Source organism: Saccoglossus kowalevskii, chromosome 10 (assembly GCF_978046115.1).
Source record: "Saccoglossus kowalevskii chromosome 10, keSacKowa6.1, whole genome shotgun sequence".
Lineage (NCBI taxonomy): Eukaryota > Metazoa > Hemichordata > Enteropneusta > Harrimaniidae > Saccoglossus > Saccoglossus kowalevskii.
The window spans coordinates 12,813,873-12,831,246 of NC_140650.1; the positions used below are offsets into that span (position 1 = coordinate 12,813,873).

General features: G+C 34.9%; 1 protein-coding gene across 1 annotated transcript; it reads left to right on the forward strand.

Annotated features, from left to right (window-relative positions):
- The first annotated feature begins 126 nt into the window (after positions 1-126).
- LOC144342867 (protease-associated domain-containing protein 1-like) lies at positions 127-10,813 on the forward strand. The gene is made up of 5 exons (XM_085504262.1): positions 127-211; positions 2,526-2,626; positions 3,121-3,230; positions 5,331-5,498; positions 7,037-10,813. The coding sequence occupies exons 1-5, from the start codon at positions 127-129 to the stop codon at positions 7,155-7,157; spliced, it is 585 nt and encodes a 194-aa protein (XP_085360388.1). The 3' UTR covers positions 7,158-10,813.
- The last annotated feature ends 6,561 nt before the right edge of the window (positions 10,814-17,374 follow it).

A 17,374-nucleotide genomic window follows, 5' to 3' on the forward strand; every position in this document is an offset into this window, starting at 1 on the left:
AAAAATTAAAAACAAAAACAAAGTGGTTGGAAGAACATCACTCTATCATGTACGTGTTATGCTTCCTCGGCGAAGGAAAAAAATGGAATTTCCCAGAGGTCAAAGTTGAACTCAAAGTTTCTCAAAATGGCGACGCCTGGAACTGTTGCGGACGAACTTTTGCGCTTGTTTATCTTGTATATTCTGACTGTTCCTCTAGCGCTAATATCAGGTAATAGTTTACGCATTCGAACCTAGTGTGAAGTGTTTTATTTAAGCATTGAAACTGCATATACATATATCTGGCAAGTCAAACTCAGTTTTATGGGACACAAGACTGTCGGATTAGCGATGACGTGTATCAACAACACAAACGTGCGACCGCACATTCATACTGGTGTCTTTGATGAAACGCGTTTTTTTTTGGCTTGTTTCCGACAATGCCTACGCACGCACATGCTTGGGCTATTGATATGTTGACGCAGTGTTATTGAGCAGTGTGTATCAGTGTACATGTTGTCTACGTTCTTGTTGTTGAGGGACTGTCACAAAATGTACGTGACCTATGTGGACATCCTTAAAACTTGACAAAATGACAAATGCATTGCTTCATGTTGTCATGTTGTCACTGAATATTTCGATAAGTACTAGTTGCATTATTTTTCCCGATTTAACATCGGTGTGTAGGAATGAAAAATCGGAGGGAGGGGTATAATAATTAGTATTGATCGAATGTTCAGCCTTCAAGTGACTGCATGGATATAGTGTAAAATCACGAATTATCAATATATATTTATTAATTATTTAATAATCGAATCATCTACATGAAGTATAGTATGAATAATAGTATTATCTGAATTTGTAAAATAAATCAGTCAAACAACCCAACTCTCAAATATTCAGTTCATATACGTAGGTCCATATGGCTCATTAAAAAAATTACATTCAATTCAAAATACCTATAACCATATGGCCTGCATGGTTTACCAGTCTAATTACTGTAAAAGCTTGTTGGAAAATGTTGGCTTTACTACATGTATTGCCCTGAGGCCTCTCACTTTACAGAATAATTATGGAAACAATATTGAATCCTTGTAACTGTGCCATAACTCTGGGCTTCTTCTGTGTTTCAAGCAGCTGGTATCAAATTTTTTTTTTTTAAATGTTTAAATAACAAAATGTTTTTGTTTTTTTTGTTTTTTTTTTGATTATGTGATATATTATTAAATTATCAAATGACAATTGGTATTGCTACATTGCATTAGTTTTATTGCCACGTTAGCCAACTAAATTTTAATGAATGTTTTATGTTTTCCCTAAATATATACATGTAGGTATGTGAAAGCTATGTACATGAAAATCCTTAACCATGACTGAACCTGATGTAAACTAAACCTGTATTAAGGATGTGGTAGAGGTTTTTGCTATTGCAATTGCATAGCACATTTCTGCAGTAACATATTTTTTGAATCCCAACAAGTTATATATTTTTAGAAAGCTTATTTTTCAAATAATATGAAAAAAATATTTCAACAAAAAAATGTTACCGTGTAATCACATGATCACTGTGCAAATAGAGAGGTGTTATTTTCGAAAAACCCGAAATAAGGCCACAGAAATGATGTTCGCGGTATTCAGAGATACTATAAAAGGTTTGATTTCAAATTCCCAGTTCGTCTACTATAGCGTGACCTAAATTTTGACCTCATAACGCTTTTTAAAAACGTTGTTTTAAAATATGATACATCGTGCCACAGTCCATGAAGGGGAAAGTTGTGTCGTAAGTCAAAGAAGTAGACAAATAAATAATTAGATTGTAAATTACGATGCAATCCTTTTCTTGTACATGTAGCTCAATATTGAAATGTTGATTTTTGAAAAATGGAATATTACTCTTACTTCATCAAAATTGATTATTAAGTACGGAAATACCCCAAATACTTTAGCAATTTGTCAAACCCCACGTGATGTTTGATGGCATAGCAAAGGCATCTTACAGTGAATATAAAATGGTATTGGAGAACCAAAATTTCACCATTTCTCATATGTGTAGATGCATTGTATTATTATTTCTAACATGGCTATGCGCCTTCCACCAATCAGATCGCCAGATTCATGATTTATATTCTCTGTATAAATTGGGAGAAGTTCGTTAAAACATGGCTTTGTCAGCTGATCTTGATTGACATGAAATCATCAAAAGAACACACATGGTTGGTTAATCTAATACAACATTTTATTATTGGAGGGCGCATAGCCATGTTAGAAGCCGGTTATAAAATGACAAGTATAAAGGGCATTTCATTTTATAATCTATCCAAATAGAATCTGCAGCTTCTAATACAGATTTTACATTCGTCATGTTCTGCACACATTACCGCACTACCCAAAAACTCGTAAATCTGGACTAACCATTCTATAATGTACCAGTTATCCATACAATCATCTGATCATATACAAAATATTGTAAACTAAGAAAAAATGTCACTGATTTTCCACAACTGCTTCTTTTTTTCTTTTTTTTATTATCTGTTTATTTCTCGCAGGTTATAGTGCAAATGAAAATTTATACTTTAGAGTTTTATATCCATCGGATATTAACTACACTTTTAAAATGAGACCAGCTAAAAGTGTTGGCGGAGTATTTGTAAGTATTTCAAATTATTTAGACAATGGCTGCTCAATTCTTTACTTCTTCAATTCAAGTGTAATCTCATCTCTCACTCTTACACGCTCTTATTAATCCTTATTACCATATATACGGCTTCCATGCAACCTATCATTGTTTGCAATTCGCTTCATTCATTTATATATTGCGGTCACATATTATTGCTTTTGCATCTCATATTGATTGCATTCGCAATGGCCATTTATTGTCTTTTTGTCAATCTTGCACACATTTTAACAACTGTAGTCCGAATCAAAATCTGTGATGCGAACTTGATCAATGATCAGTGCGAATGTGATAAATGCATGGTGTAATAACGATAAATAACTGTATGTGCAATCATCCATTTTATAAGAACACTATATATGCAAAATACAAGTATACAGTAGAAAGAGATTTTTATTTAGGTAGTTTTTCATGATTTGTTTTACTCCATAAATAGATAGATTTGATTTGTTTCTTCTTGTTACTAGACACACATGTACGACCAGATAAACTTAATTCCCACGAATCCTGCGCATTGCTGCTCACAACTATACAATGGCGAGGAAATCAGAGGAGCAGTTGCTCTCATAGAAAGAGGGTATGTCTATATTATAATCTTGTCATAATTTCATAATTGCTTTTAGTCATTTTTAGTCATAATTGCTTTTAGTCATTTTAACAATTTTGCTGCCACAGACAGTGCAATAATTTGACAGTGTTGTTGTGTGGTTTTGATATAGGAAATGATATTTCAGTAGCTGAATAGCAATAAGTACTTTGACTTTTTAGCTCCGCTGTCGACTTTGTCGAGCGGAGCTTATCATATGAGTGATTGTCCGTTGTCTTCCGTGTCAATGTTTTACTTCTTCGACTTCTTCTTGAAAACTACAAGCCTGAATGCTTTGATACTTGGTGTATATGTACCTTGGGTAGACCTCTCTCAGATTTGTTCATTTCATGATGATATCTTCAATTCTCTAATTTTGGTGAATATTTTTGTCATTTTTGGTAAAAAGTGATATTTTTGACTTCTTGTTAAAAACCGCAAGTCCAATTGCTTTGATATTACATATATAGGTACTACATGTGGACCTCTCTCAGATTTGTTCATTTTGTAATGATATCTTTAATTCTCTAGTTTTAGTGAATGTTTTTGTAATTTTTGGTAAAAAGTGATATTTTCGACTTCTTGTTAAAAACCGCAAGTCCAATTGCTTTGATATTACATATATAGGTACTACATGTGGACCTCTCTCAGATTTGTTCATTTTGTAATGATATCTTTAATTCTCTAATTTTGGTGAATATTTTTGTCATTTTTGGTAAAAAGTGATATTTTCGACTTCTTGTTGAAAACCGCAAGTCCAATTGCTTTGATATTACATATATAGGTACTACATGTGGACCTCTCTCAGATTTGTTCATTTCACAATGATATCTTCAATTCTCTAATTTTGGTGAATATTTTTGTAATTTTTGGTAAAAAGTGATATTTTCAACTTCTTGTTAAAAACCACAAGTCCAATTGCTTTGATATTACATATATAGGTACTACATGTGGACCTCTCTCAGATTTGTTCATTTCACAATGATATCTTCAATTTTCTAATTTTGGTGAATATTTTTGTAATTTTTGGTAAAAAGTGATATTTTCAACTTCTTGTTAAAAACCGCAAGTCCAATTGCTTTGATATTACATATATAGGTACTACATGTGGACCTCTCTCAGATTTGTTCATTTCACAATGATATCTTCAATTCTCTAATTTTGGTGAATATTTTTGTAATTTTTGGTAAAAAGTGATATTTTCAACTTCTTGTTAAAAACTGCAAGTCCAATTGTTTTGATATTACATATATAGGTACTTCATGTGGACCTCTCTCTCAGATTTGTTCATTTTGTAATGATATCTTTAATTTTCTAATTTTGGTGAATATTTTTGTCATTTTTGGTAAAAAGTGATATTTTCAACTTCTTGTTAAAAACCTCAAGTCCAATTGCTTTGATATATTGTACATATAGGTACTACATGTGGACCTCTCTCAGATTTGTTCATTTTCTAATGATATCTTCTGTTCTTTAATTGCCATGTGCACTGCTAACAGCGGAGCTATCTCAGCCGACAGGCTGCTTGTTAATTTTAAAGCTGCACTCTGATGCTGAGTGATTCATGAATATGATAAGAGGATGTTAAAACCTCTTAACTTTTCAGTCTAAAATGAGTTACCATGGATTGGAATGGCTGAATTCTGGGCTCTGTGAGGCAATATATTTGTATACTCTGAAGACCATCACACTTACACGTAGATTCCCAGGAATCTTTTCTTTTTTATCAGTTCATCCTTATCTTGCTGAATAAGGAAACAATAAGCATAGTATGATGACCTTGCTACTGTACAAGGTGACTACCACATCAATTACATGTACATTGTATGTGAACCCGCCATTATTAATATTCAGAATGTATTTTGATGTACAAAAATGTAAATTAAAGCTAGTTTTCTAATTTTTTCAATTATTTATCACAACTAGGATTAAGATATTTAAATAATAACACATGTTTGTGAGGCTGATTTGTTACTTTGCCAAATGAATGGTGATTATGATCATAATATTGATGATGCCAGAGACAAATTCATTAAAATATTTTTTTTTTTCATTTGTCTATTTCTTCTTTCTTTTCTTCATATGTTTCAGTGGCTGTTCTTTTCTCTCAAAAACAATAATGGCTGAGACGTTTGGAGCGTTAGCAGTAATTATTCATGATAATGTTTTTACCAATGACTGGCAGTATATAGATATGATAAATGATGAAACACAGCGGGGTGCGAATATACCAGCGTTATTCCTCCTCGGCAAAGATGGGTAAGACTGAAAAAAATGCTTTGAATACGACAAATGAACAATGCGTTTTTTTATTATTTTTTTTTTTTTTTTTTTTTTGTCCCAAATAATTATATATGACATTTAGAATGTACAGGCCATATACACAACACCAGAAAACCTAAAACTCATTTCCAGTGTAGGCCCGGTGAACTGACATTCATTTTACATGTGAGTTGGTCACTAGGCTTGTTTCTACTCCTCAAACAGTCTCTTCTCTTTCGTCACCGCATCACCGTTTCTCTGACCTATGTAACCATGGTACCAATATTAGGAATAGTAGATGAGATGACAAGAGAGAATCGAACATATTGATGGAAAAACAACGAGTGTAGTGTCTTTCTCGTTCTCATTCGTGGCCTTTGGTGTTCAGTGTCAATTAACAATTATAATTTTTTTAGTGCATGTTAGGCCACACTGATTTAATTGTATGGATGACATCCTCTGGAGACCCCAAAACTAATGCGAGAGGGCGAAAAAAAAAAATCCTGCCAAAAAAAAAAATCCTGCTAAAACCACAGACTACGGCGCTGGTATTACAAATTGAATCAAAGAACAGAGTGTATCAAAAAAAAAAAACAAGAAGTCTTTATTTGTAGGAAGCACATGTTGATGTACACATCTCGTACTGTATTGCTGTCACAGGTATAACCATTTCAGACAAGCTCTAGTACATGTAGTCATGATGAAGTACCTTCAGTCAGAAAAACTGCATTCAAGGTACAGCATAAACACCATTTTCAGTACAAGTCAAGGCGGAATGTACATATCACTACTTTATGACAATAACTAACAAAACATTGCACTGTGAGTGCAAGCAAATTATTCGAATCAGAAAATGAAAAAAAAAAATAAGAAGAACATTTTCTTCACCTCGAAAGCGGACTTCGGCGAGGAGCTTCCTCTGCTTTCGTTGCAGTTTTGTCGACTTCAATGTGAACAAAGCATCCGAACTGACTTGTCACCTGACCAACTTTTAGGCCACCATACACCTCCACTCCTCTCCCATTTCTTTCATCGTTGCAGAAGAAACGCGGGACAGCCACTCTGGACAATATGTTCTTAAAGTTGTCTGGGCGAAACTCGCTTGCCGCTACCAATCTTTCGTATAGCTGTGTTAACATCACATCTCCCTGGCCGACGTCAATTGCATACCAGTCTACAACAATCCCTCTGTTTTTCCTCTGTACTTTTATGCTCTTGTATTTTGGTGGCGCGGTTGCCATGTTGGAATCATTTACGACAAAATTGGCACGTTTTGAGGTAGTCCAAAACGAGTTTTACGCCAAGCCGCCGCTTTGTGACAATATGAGTCGGCAAGTTCCGGACAGAAAACCAATCTGTGAAGACTCGTCGTGGGTTTTTGTTGTTTTTTTTTGAGAACAGGCGAAAACTAATGCGCGCGCGGATGTCATCCATAAAATTAAGTTGGTGTGGCCTTTGTCATGTATGCTGAACTTCGACACATTAAAAATTATTCAGCCTTTTTATATTAACCCTTTTTATTTTTATTTTAACAGATACCTTATAAAACAGTCATTAGAAGCTAATGGTATGCCTGGTGCTATTATCTCCATACCAGTCAACATCACAGGAATTCCTATGCACACTTTACGATTACCACCTTGGTCGCTATGGTGATGGCTCCTCACACTTGCTCAGGCACACAGGTACATTACCTACCTTTGTAAATGAGTACTTGTTTAATTATTTAATTTACACTGGAATTGACATGTTGATTTCATTCCAGCTTCTAGAATGCATTGGGAAATGTATCTGTCTATTAAACTACTCTCTAATTTGTAATCTTACATTTTGTTTTTTTTATTGTACATGATACTCTGAATGTAACCTTGCCATTTTGTTTTTCTGTGGATATCAGTGAAATTTCAAGAAAAAGTGCCTTTAATGAATTTTAATTTTTACTATAAAATAATCATGTGAAGGATGGATCGTTGTAAATGTTTTGTTTTTTTTCAAATGACGCAGCATTACAAGAATGGACCGTCATACGTGTGTTATCAATATATACGCATATGCTGTATCACTGTTATTGACAGTAATTTGTAAAAATTTGTATCAGACTTTATAGTGTTTCAGCTGTTATATATCATTGTTTTCGTTCTGACCAAACACTTGGCTCAGTACTCAGCAAGTAATCATTTATGTACATCTGACATCGAAAAAAATTTACCCCTTCGAAAAATGCTAGATGGGCCAATTTGAAAGTGTTGCGGACAGGTTCAAATGACTTCTTTATTTGAAAATCATGCAAATCAGGCTAGCATGTGGCATTCTATATTTTCATCGTATTCATATGAGTTGAGAATAAATGAAATGTACATGCATGTTTAGCAGTTGCTAAAAAGTGGCAGTTGCAAAAATGTCACCTTCGCAAGTTGTGAGATGTATCAGTTGCAAGTAATTATGTACAAATTATGTAATTATGTAATTATGTACAATGTGGTGGCAACATTTGGAAACAAATATAGGTGCAATAAAACTAAATTTATTTTCTCGCAGTCGGTAATAATTTGTTTCTATTTGTCCTACATCAAAGTGTGTTCTTTTATTTGTACAGAATTGATACAAAACATCTCAGTTGAATGCCCAAGTATCAGAACGTTTGATAGGGAATGTATGCACATATAGAAATGCCGTTATTTTAATTTTGATTATTTGATGTTTATTATGTTGTATTTGTACATGTTTTTTGTCTCTAATAGTCTTAATATAATTTTTTTCAAAACACCTTGAACTATTCAATATGCAAATAATGTCTGATCTTATATGTATCTCTTTTTTTTTGTCTTTTCATATCAATAGTTTTTACTGCTCTGTGGTTTATATACATTATTATTCATATATATTTATACTTGTGTACGTAACCCAGTTTCACACAATACAAGAAAGAAAAGGAAAGTCAGTATTAAATGAACCAATTAAATTTCTTGTGCTTTTTATTGTACATCTAAAATATCGCCTGTAGATGATGCTATTATTCCAGAGCTGTTTTTATGGTATGGTTGTTAACAAAAATATCCGATATTGCCCTATTTCAAGATCAACTTAAAATTATCTTTTTCGAAATATATGTTTTCAATAGTTTATTTTTCCTGTACATACATGTACTTGTGCATGTAGGCTGTGTACAAAAAACTGCTACGCCCTCACCATAATGTACATGTAAGAGTACAGCCTTTCTGCTATCTGTTACTTCTTACACTTACACTATCACATCCTTCTTTTATTACTTTTGCATCATTCTCTTTGAAGTTTTGTAATAGAAATTCAAATTGCCATGACTGAGCCAGTCTATTTGATCTTCAGTGTAGTGTGCTGTGGTATGTGATGTGATCATGATAATTGGTCACCTTGAATGCGATAGATGGTGTTGCAAATGCAAAAATCAGGCAATTGCTCAAATCTGTGTGAAAAAGGTAGGCTGAAACAATAATATAATCTCATTACATTCTCAGAATAAATATTTGTGGTTTGTAACAATAAAAATAACTAATGTATAGCTGTGCTTATGCAGGGGCAGGGGGGGGGGGGAACAACAACAAACATACGTGTACTAGTATCTGATCACACTTTTCTCTCACACGAGCAGGAGCATTAAGAAACATTTTAGAACATATCTCAATGTGTAATTTTGAAATTTATGAATTCTACGCAATTACTGTAGAGTTATTATATGATTTAATATTTGGTATCAGTTTAACATATTTAAGACAGAATATTGAGTCGTTCTTATATTTATTAATATTACATAATAATTTATTATTAATTTCTGCTGACAGTATTTTTTTTTTCTGAGTCGAGTTATGCAAGATAAATATTTTTTCACTATGATTAGACATATGTTTTAGATGTTTTCTGACAATTTCATTATTTCATAATCACCTTCAATTAATATCATAAGTAGTGACGTAATAAGAGGTGCAAATAAAGTACCGGTATGCTTCACTGATTTGATTCAAGCATTTTAGTAAATTGCAAAGCTACATGTATTTCAGAGGACCCTCAGCTGAAAAGTAATTCAATTTTATAAGAGGCAATGTTTGCAAGTCAGTGAAAATATCACTGCTTATATTTTGTTCTCACCAATTTCATTCAATTACCAAATCACGCAAACTGTTAACGCAAAACAATGAAATTTTAAATAGTCAGCGACGTAGCATATGACCCTTTAAACGAATCTTTTTTTTTCAGTTATGTGGATGGAACAACTGTAAATTTAATTTTTGTATGCTTTCTAAATACTTTAAGCCTGTGTTTATATGGTAATTTCTTATGTTGATCAATACAATTTCACAATAATAGGTGTTTTTGAAGTGGCCATGCAAGAATCTTTGACATGAGGACACATTTACCACTTTCTGTGTATTAGCATAAGAAAAACTGTTGAAACTTTCTGGTACTTAAAATCAATCTGTGACCCCATTTATATATATTTTTTTTTTTGGAAGCATTTTTTTAATTGAACATATCATGTTTTACTTTTTTGCAATCAGCTTCAATTAGTAACTCATTTACCGGTATAGCACCGGTAACCGGTATAGTTTGGTCTGTGACCCCGATTTTTATTCTCACAATAGACCTTCATTGAGACTGTATTGATCAATCTTAAATATGTTTTTACCTTTATTTAATAAAGGCCCTTATAGCACATGAATTAATTCGTGTTTTTTTACCAAATGCAATAGTTACAGTATTCAAAAATACTTGGATTCATTTGTGATTGATTTTAATTTTTTATTGTTGTCATGTCATTAAAATCACGTACAACATTTTCTAATCAATGATTTGTAAATACTTGTCATCACAATTATATCAAAATTCTCACTCATCATCACGATAAATTGTGTTTAGCAAGACAATAAATCAAAATGTAAAACTGCATCACAGAAATGGATTTTAGGTTGTGTGAGTGAAAAAACTATTGCTGCCATGTGACAAAATTCAGCATCCTCTGACACAGATAAAAAAAAAAATTCTGTAAAATGTCTGGTTCCTGGTCTTAGTTACTTAGGTATTATGAATTCAATATGACACAGGATTCCAATTCACATATTGCAGTAATAATTCTGTAGTTGCACTGATTTAAGTTACTAATGCTTTTACTCAAGTCTCTGCATTACTTAAAATTTACCTTATCAAATTTTCTATTTGAGTTTTAAGAAACTACAGATGTAACTATTTCATGGTAATGCTGGTGTTGGGTTATTCAGGAAAGTACAGTACTCAAGTTTGTATGTAAGACTATATTTTTCAATAAATTTTATTATTAACAATATTTGTCTTATTTGGTTTGTATTAGGTGTGGTTCTGTATCAATTGTTTCAATATTTCAATTAATTATCCTAACCCCTGCCTTAATAAATTAGGTAACATTTTCGGGGGTTACTGATTGTCTGAGAATTTATTGTTTTTTGTTGTGTGTGCAGATTAATGTGATATGATGTGTATGCTTGTATAAGTTATTCTCTTTGATTTGAATACTGCTCTCTGTATCTAGTGAGGAATATTGTTATTTATGTCACGTGGTGGCGCTGTGATCATTAGTACCACGATTCCTCTGATACAGAGGTTTGCCAACAATCCAAAATTATGGCAGATGCTCATTAGGTATTTTAATTAGAAAAAACATAATTGTCACTTGTTTAGTGCATATTCAAGTCTGACTCGTGTGAATATGTTGACTATGTAAACACCTAAAAAATCAGGGCTATCCACGTTGCTACGACGCGCACGACTGTACATGCATTTCTATGGGCTCTGTGCACGCTGCTGTGGAACGCCGGTCGAGCCGGTGAAAATTCGAAAAAACACCACAAACTCAACTTTGAAGTAATCCTGAACAACCAAATTTATATATGTTACACACGTAGGGCTAATCTTGTTACACTGTTCAGAGGAGTCTCAACAGTCATCCCAAAGTACCGTTTTCCGCGAGTCTTGCGCCTTTGTTTTCACTGCCGCGGGTTGCCAGGATGTCCGCCCCGAGGATTGAACCCCTGGAAAGAAAGAAAACCGTTTCATTACAGTACTTTAAAGCGCGGTGGTCGTCGCGCAGCGTGTGTTCGAATTTCATGCGAATAAACAATGTATTTTACACGCGTTGTATACGTCGCTATGAGTCCCATATCGAACAGGACGCAGAGCGACGACCACCGCCCTTTAACTGAATTTTAATCGGCCACACGTACGTTAACCCATACAAGATGATTCAGCGGTACTCCATGTAGAAATGTCAGTTCATCTTTCGGGAACCTGACGTTTTTCACTGGAATGCTCTCTCATGTCGAAACCCTCAGTTTTCTGGTAACGTATTTAATCAGTAGTTTGCATTACAACCATGACATCCCGTGAATCAATTCTAATAAAACCGCCATTCGTCACACGTTATGAATAAGCATACGTTTGATGCCACTCCATTCTTCACATTCTTGTCTGTTCGTGGATCTTAAAACAACACACCTCTCTTGTGGATCAAATAAACGTACATTTTTCAAGTTCGGTATCTAATTACCCATCCATTTGACAATATATTTACATGTTAATAATTGTTGTTGGCAATTTTCTCTACTGGATATCATATTCCAAGGATTACATACTTGTGTAGTTTTGAATGCGTGAAAAGCAGTGTGCATCTAAGCCGATATGATATGACAATGATGCACACAACATTTGCTGTGACACGACTAGTTGTGCTTATTCACTGTCGCAACAGAAAATCGTACATTGTATGGTGATCTTGACACATTACTATAATTATGTGTAATTTGGTAGATTGAAATTCACATTACATAAACTAAAAATGCATAAAAACGAAAGAAATCAGGGGTTCACAGCATACAATTTCTTTTTTTTTTCTAAAACAAAAACGACCTCTCCAGCAGTAAAAGTGATTCATCTTAATTTTTGGGATTCCATTTCAATCTTGCTGGAGGGCACATGGGCAAAAATGTTTGTATAAGAACGAATGACACTGTGACATTTAAAGCTTATTTGAAGAGCGTTTAATAAATGTATAAGTATGACCGTGCATTACAAATCTGTCAACGTTCCGGTAACTTGAATGTAAATGTGTACCAGGTTGGGTTGCATGATTTGTGTATTTGTAAATAAACCAGCGGCATAATAGACACTTTGGAACAGTCTTCCATGTAAATAATCTACATATAAATTGCCCATAAGATAATATGCTAATTATATAATTAACTGCGTATCAAAACTTATAAGATGCATCTAATTGAATCACTACAAGTTTCATGAACAGTGTTTTCAAGTGTGATCTCCCAAGCATCATTTTTTAACCACGAAAATTCAAAGAATTCATATCCAGCCCATGGCTATTTCTATCTATATATTTTAATTTTCCACTATTAGAACCTGGTGGTCAAATTTAGAGTGCAACTCGTTACACGCAGAGCACATATAATAAAAAATACATGCCAGGGCACTTTATGTGTCTCAACACGAATGGACCTAGAAGTAATACAAGCTCTAACATTAATATTAGTTTCTCTAAGTGTTGAGTTTTAAAGCAGATTTAGGATCCCAGACAACAAGGTGAAGTTCTCTGCTGCCCTGTATGTAATATTATTAGAAATAATGTTTTGTATTTATGTATAATTAATGTCGCTTGTCATAATATGAGGATATCGTAGCATATTACGTAATGTGTTTTAAATCATATAACATAAATAGTGTGTATATTTGAACGATTTTTGTCTTGTAAAATTATCTTACATACCATTAGTATTTGTTCGCAATCTAATATTTCTTAATAATTTTGTCATGGTACTTTATAGATGAAGTGCTAAAATGAAATTATTTACCAATAATGTAAGAAGTACAATGTTCAATAATTTTATAGCGAAAAACGAAAAAAAAATAATTATTTCCAATTAATGGCCATTCAATTTTCAGAAATGCATTATATACTGTTATTTATATATATATCAGAATTAGAGGTTTTGATGACGTCATAGATTTGCATTATCATACGATTACACTATCGTTAATGTAAACCTCTATTTGCAAGTAAATTCATTTCAAAAACGAGCCCTCAAATGTAACTAAATTTGTTTAATTCTGATGCTGATGATTTATAACAAGAATAACGAATCCCACAGTGTCACAATAGATTCAGAGAAAAGTCTAAATGTGATAATGTGCTCGGCTTCACCTCAATGTAGTCTTACTAAATGGCACTGTGCGATTTCATTATTGTTTATATATATAATATTATTAGTACATATTTATCTATATCAAGTGTTCTTTTTACAAGGTTTTTTGAAACACTTCTAAATAATAATGTTTTTTCTATCATTTCGTCATTATTCAGAAGTAATTTGCATTTTTAAACGTATTGTAGGATATATGTATTTTGTATTAGTGCGCCCTCACAGTTTGTGTGCAAAAGCGCCCTCATAAGTCAATTTTTAAACTCATAGTTGCTGTCGACATAGGAAGTAAAGTAAGCAAATAACACCGAATAAACGGCAAGGTAAAGACTATGTCTAATTATAGTAAATACGTACTGCGTGCGTGACTCGAACCGGCGCTCGCGTACGGCACCTAATCGCCTAGCTTCACGCCACTACACGTCTTCCCCTCGGCCACCGGGCATCCCCAAAAAAGGATGCTTAATAACCGAGCTTATTACGTGCAGAGAATGTGAAACCCGTCCACGCGATACGCGCCACACAGCATAGCCAGAATGCGGCAAAGGCCTTCAGATCTGGCTGTAGTAGGATGGTGAAAGTAATGGTACAGCATTTTAACAGTGAATAAGTACTGAGAAATAATTTTTAAACTCATAGTTGCTGTCGACATAGGAAGTAAAGTAAGCAAATAACACCGAATAAACGGCAAGGTAAAGACTATGTCTAATTATAGTAAATACGTACTGCGTGCGTGACTCGAACCGGCGCTCGCGTACGGCACCTAATCGCCTAGCTTCACGCCACTACACGTCTTCCCCTCGGCCACCGGGCATCCCCAAAAAAGGATGCTTAATAACCGAGCTTATTACGTGCAGAGAATGTGAAACCCGTCCACGCGATACGCGCCACACAGCATAGCCAGAATGCGGCAAAGGCCTTCAGATCTGGCTGTAGTAGGATGGTGAAAGTAATGGTACAGCATTTTAACAGCATTTTAACAGCATTTTAACAGCATTTTTATTTCTCAGTACTTATTCACTGTTAAAATGCTGTACCATTACTTTCACCATCCTACTACAGCCAGATCTGAAGGCCTTTGCCGCATTCTGGCTATGCTGTGTGGCGCGTATCGCGTGGACGGGTTTCACATTCTCTGCACGTAATAAGCTCGGTTATTAAGCATCCTTTTTTGGGGATGCCCGGTGGCCGAGGGGAAGACGTGTAGTGGCGTGAAGCTAGGCGATTAGGTGCCGTACGCGAGCGCCGGTTCGAGTCACGCACGCAGTACGTATTTACTATAATTAGACATAGTCTTTACCTTGCCGTTTATTCGGTGTTATTTGCTTACTTTACTTCCTATGTCGACAGCAACTATGAGTTTAAAAATTATTTCTCAGTACTTATTCACTGTTAAAATGCTGTACCATTACTTTCACCATCCTACTACAGCCAGATCTGAAGGCCTTTGCCGCATTCTGGCTATGCTGTGTGGCGCGTATCGCGTGGACGGGTTTCACATTCTCTGCACGTAATAAGCTCGGTTATTAAGCATCCTTTTTTGGGGATGCCCGGTGGCCGAGGGGAAGACGTGTAGTGGCGTGAAGCTAGGCGATTAGGTGCCGTACGCGAGCGCCGGTTCGAGTCACGCACGCAGTACGTATTTACTATAATTAGACATAGTCTTTACCTTGCCGTTTATTCGGTGTTATTTGCTTACTCATAAGTCAATAGTGTGTTTTACTGTGTACAAGATGGCTGCCTCCTATGCTGGTTGCTACGTTGGTGCCGTGAAGCTTTCGGGATCGTGTTAGCATTGTCTGAAGGGTGTGTGTATGACTCTATCGTACAGATTGTGAACTCTTAGTGCCAGCAGCAGTATCTGAGCCATTATTGACAGTTCTGTTGACAAATAGCCGTGATATGACAATATCGTCTTAGAGGTTGGTCTACACATGTGCATTATGCAAATGAGTAAATTTGCGTGGTGAGGGAAATTCGTGACATTTCTTGTTGTTATCTGAGTTCTGCGTTGAAGTGTTTATTCTTGTACCTGATGTTCTGACATTTTTTTATATTGAACCGTTTTGCTGAATTTGATTGTTCGTCTCACTTCCTGTATCTGGCTGCTGCCTTATCTCCGAGGAATTCTCCGAATGTGTCAATCTACCGTCTACTAGCTTCCTGTGGTCATCTACATTGCCCGGGCCGACATGGGACAATCCCGTAAATAGGACATTATAGTTGAATCGTGTGTATATTGAACTGCATCTATCACTATAGTACCCCTATAGTGTAAATTGTATTTCTGACCCCGTGTGTTATGTATCTTTTATTCTTATCCACCAATGTGTACTACATGTATATACTATGATAGTGCATTCCAATAATACATCTATGAGACGTATGTTTTGCATAGTAGTGTCTTTATTAATTTAACTATTTATATATTGTGTTGAGCAACACCAACGCGTATTAGTCCCCACGATCATTCAGTCCGATCAGCACACAGTCGTTATCTTAGTGGATATAGTGTTATAATTGCACTGGGGTTGGTATTGTTGCTAAATACCTGAGTACCCTACCCTTACATTTGGCGCCCAACGTTTTTGGGGCTGTGTTGCTGTATTTTTAAGTTGTGTATCTACTGTTTGAAAACTTGAATTGTAGGCTGTGCTTGTACAGCACCCTTAGTGTACAGTAGTAGTATACTGAGTTGAATTGGACTAGTTTGGTCAGGACTCCCACTACCCTTTTTGTTGTGCATTGATATTTTATTTTACATCATTCTACTTGTATTTTTGTATTTCTACAGTGTATTTTACAAATTTTAAGAATCTTAGTATTTTTAACACTTAGGTGTTAGGTCACAACAGTCTACTTTGAACTTGAAGCAAGTGGCTACAGTGTGACCATCCATGTGCTACAGTGTATCCTTTACTTAATATTATTCATTCAGTGTACCTAATACTGTTACAGTGCAAACTTTTATATACTACAAGTGTCATCCACCTTGTGCAGTTACCAGTGTATGCCATTTGTTACATTGTTACAATTATCCCCTGTTGGTAGACATAGTGTATGCTACATGGTCACTAGAATATAGATTCTTTTTTTTTTTCCGTTTGTAAACATAAATTGCATCATTAACATCTTGTATTTTCACAGTTCTTAGGTCATTTTTACATACTGCTTAATAATGGCTTCTGAAGGTGTTCCTGAGAGTGACATGCAGTGTTCTGTACTTGTTGATGATATTCCCCCTGAGTTCAGTAAAGAACAAATTGTAGAACGTTTTCAGGAGTTTGGTGAGATCGTTAAGGTTGTGTTACCGATTGATGCTGAAACACAACAACATGAGGGATATGGTCTGTTTCAATATGCTGATAAAACACATGCACTTCAGGCCATTAACACACTCAATAAGGTTGAACTTGGCTCTTCAGTACTAACAGTTGCTCTAGTTCCTTCTTTCATGAGAAAACAGCTTAGAAGAAATGAAAATAAAGCAAGACATGTCGATGGTAATAATACAACGCCACCACCTATACCTGACCAGTCGTCAGATGGCTCCAAGGTGAGAACAACTACTAATAACCTTTCTGGTAATTACAGTAGTAATATTCCTGTAATGTTGCCGCCAGCCATGTTTCAACCACCACGTCTGTCCACGTTTTCTGGTAT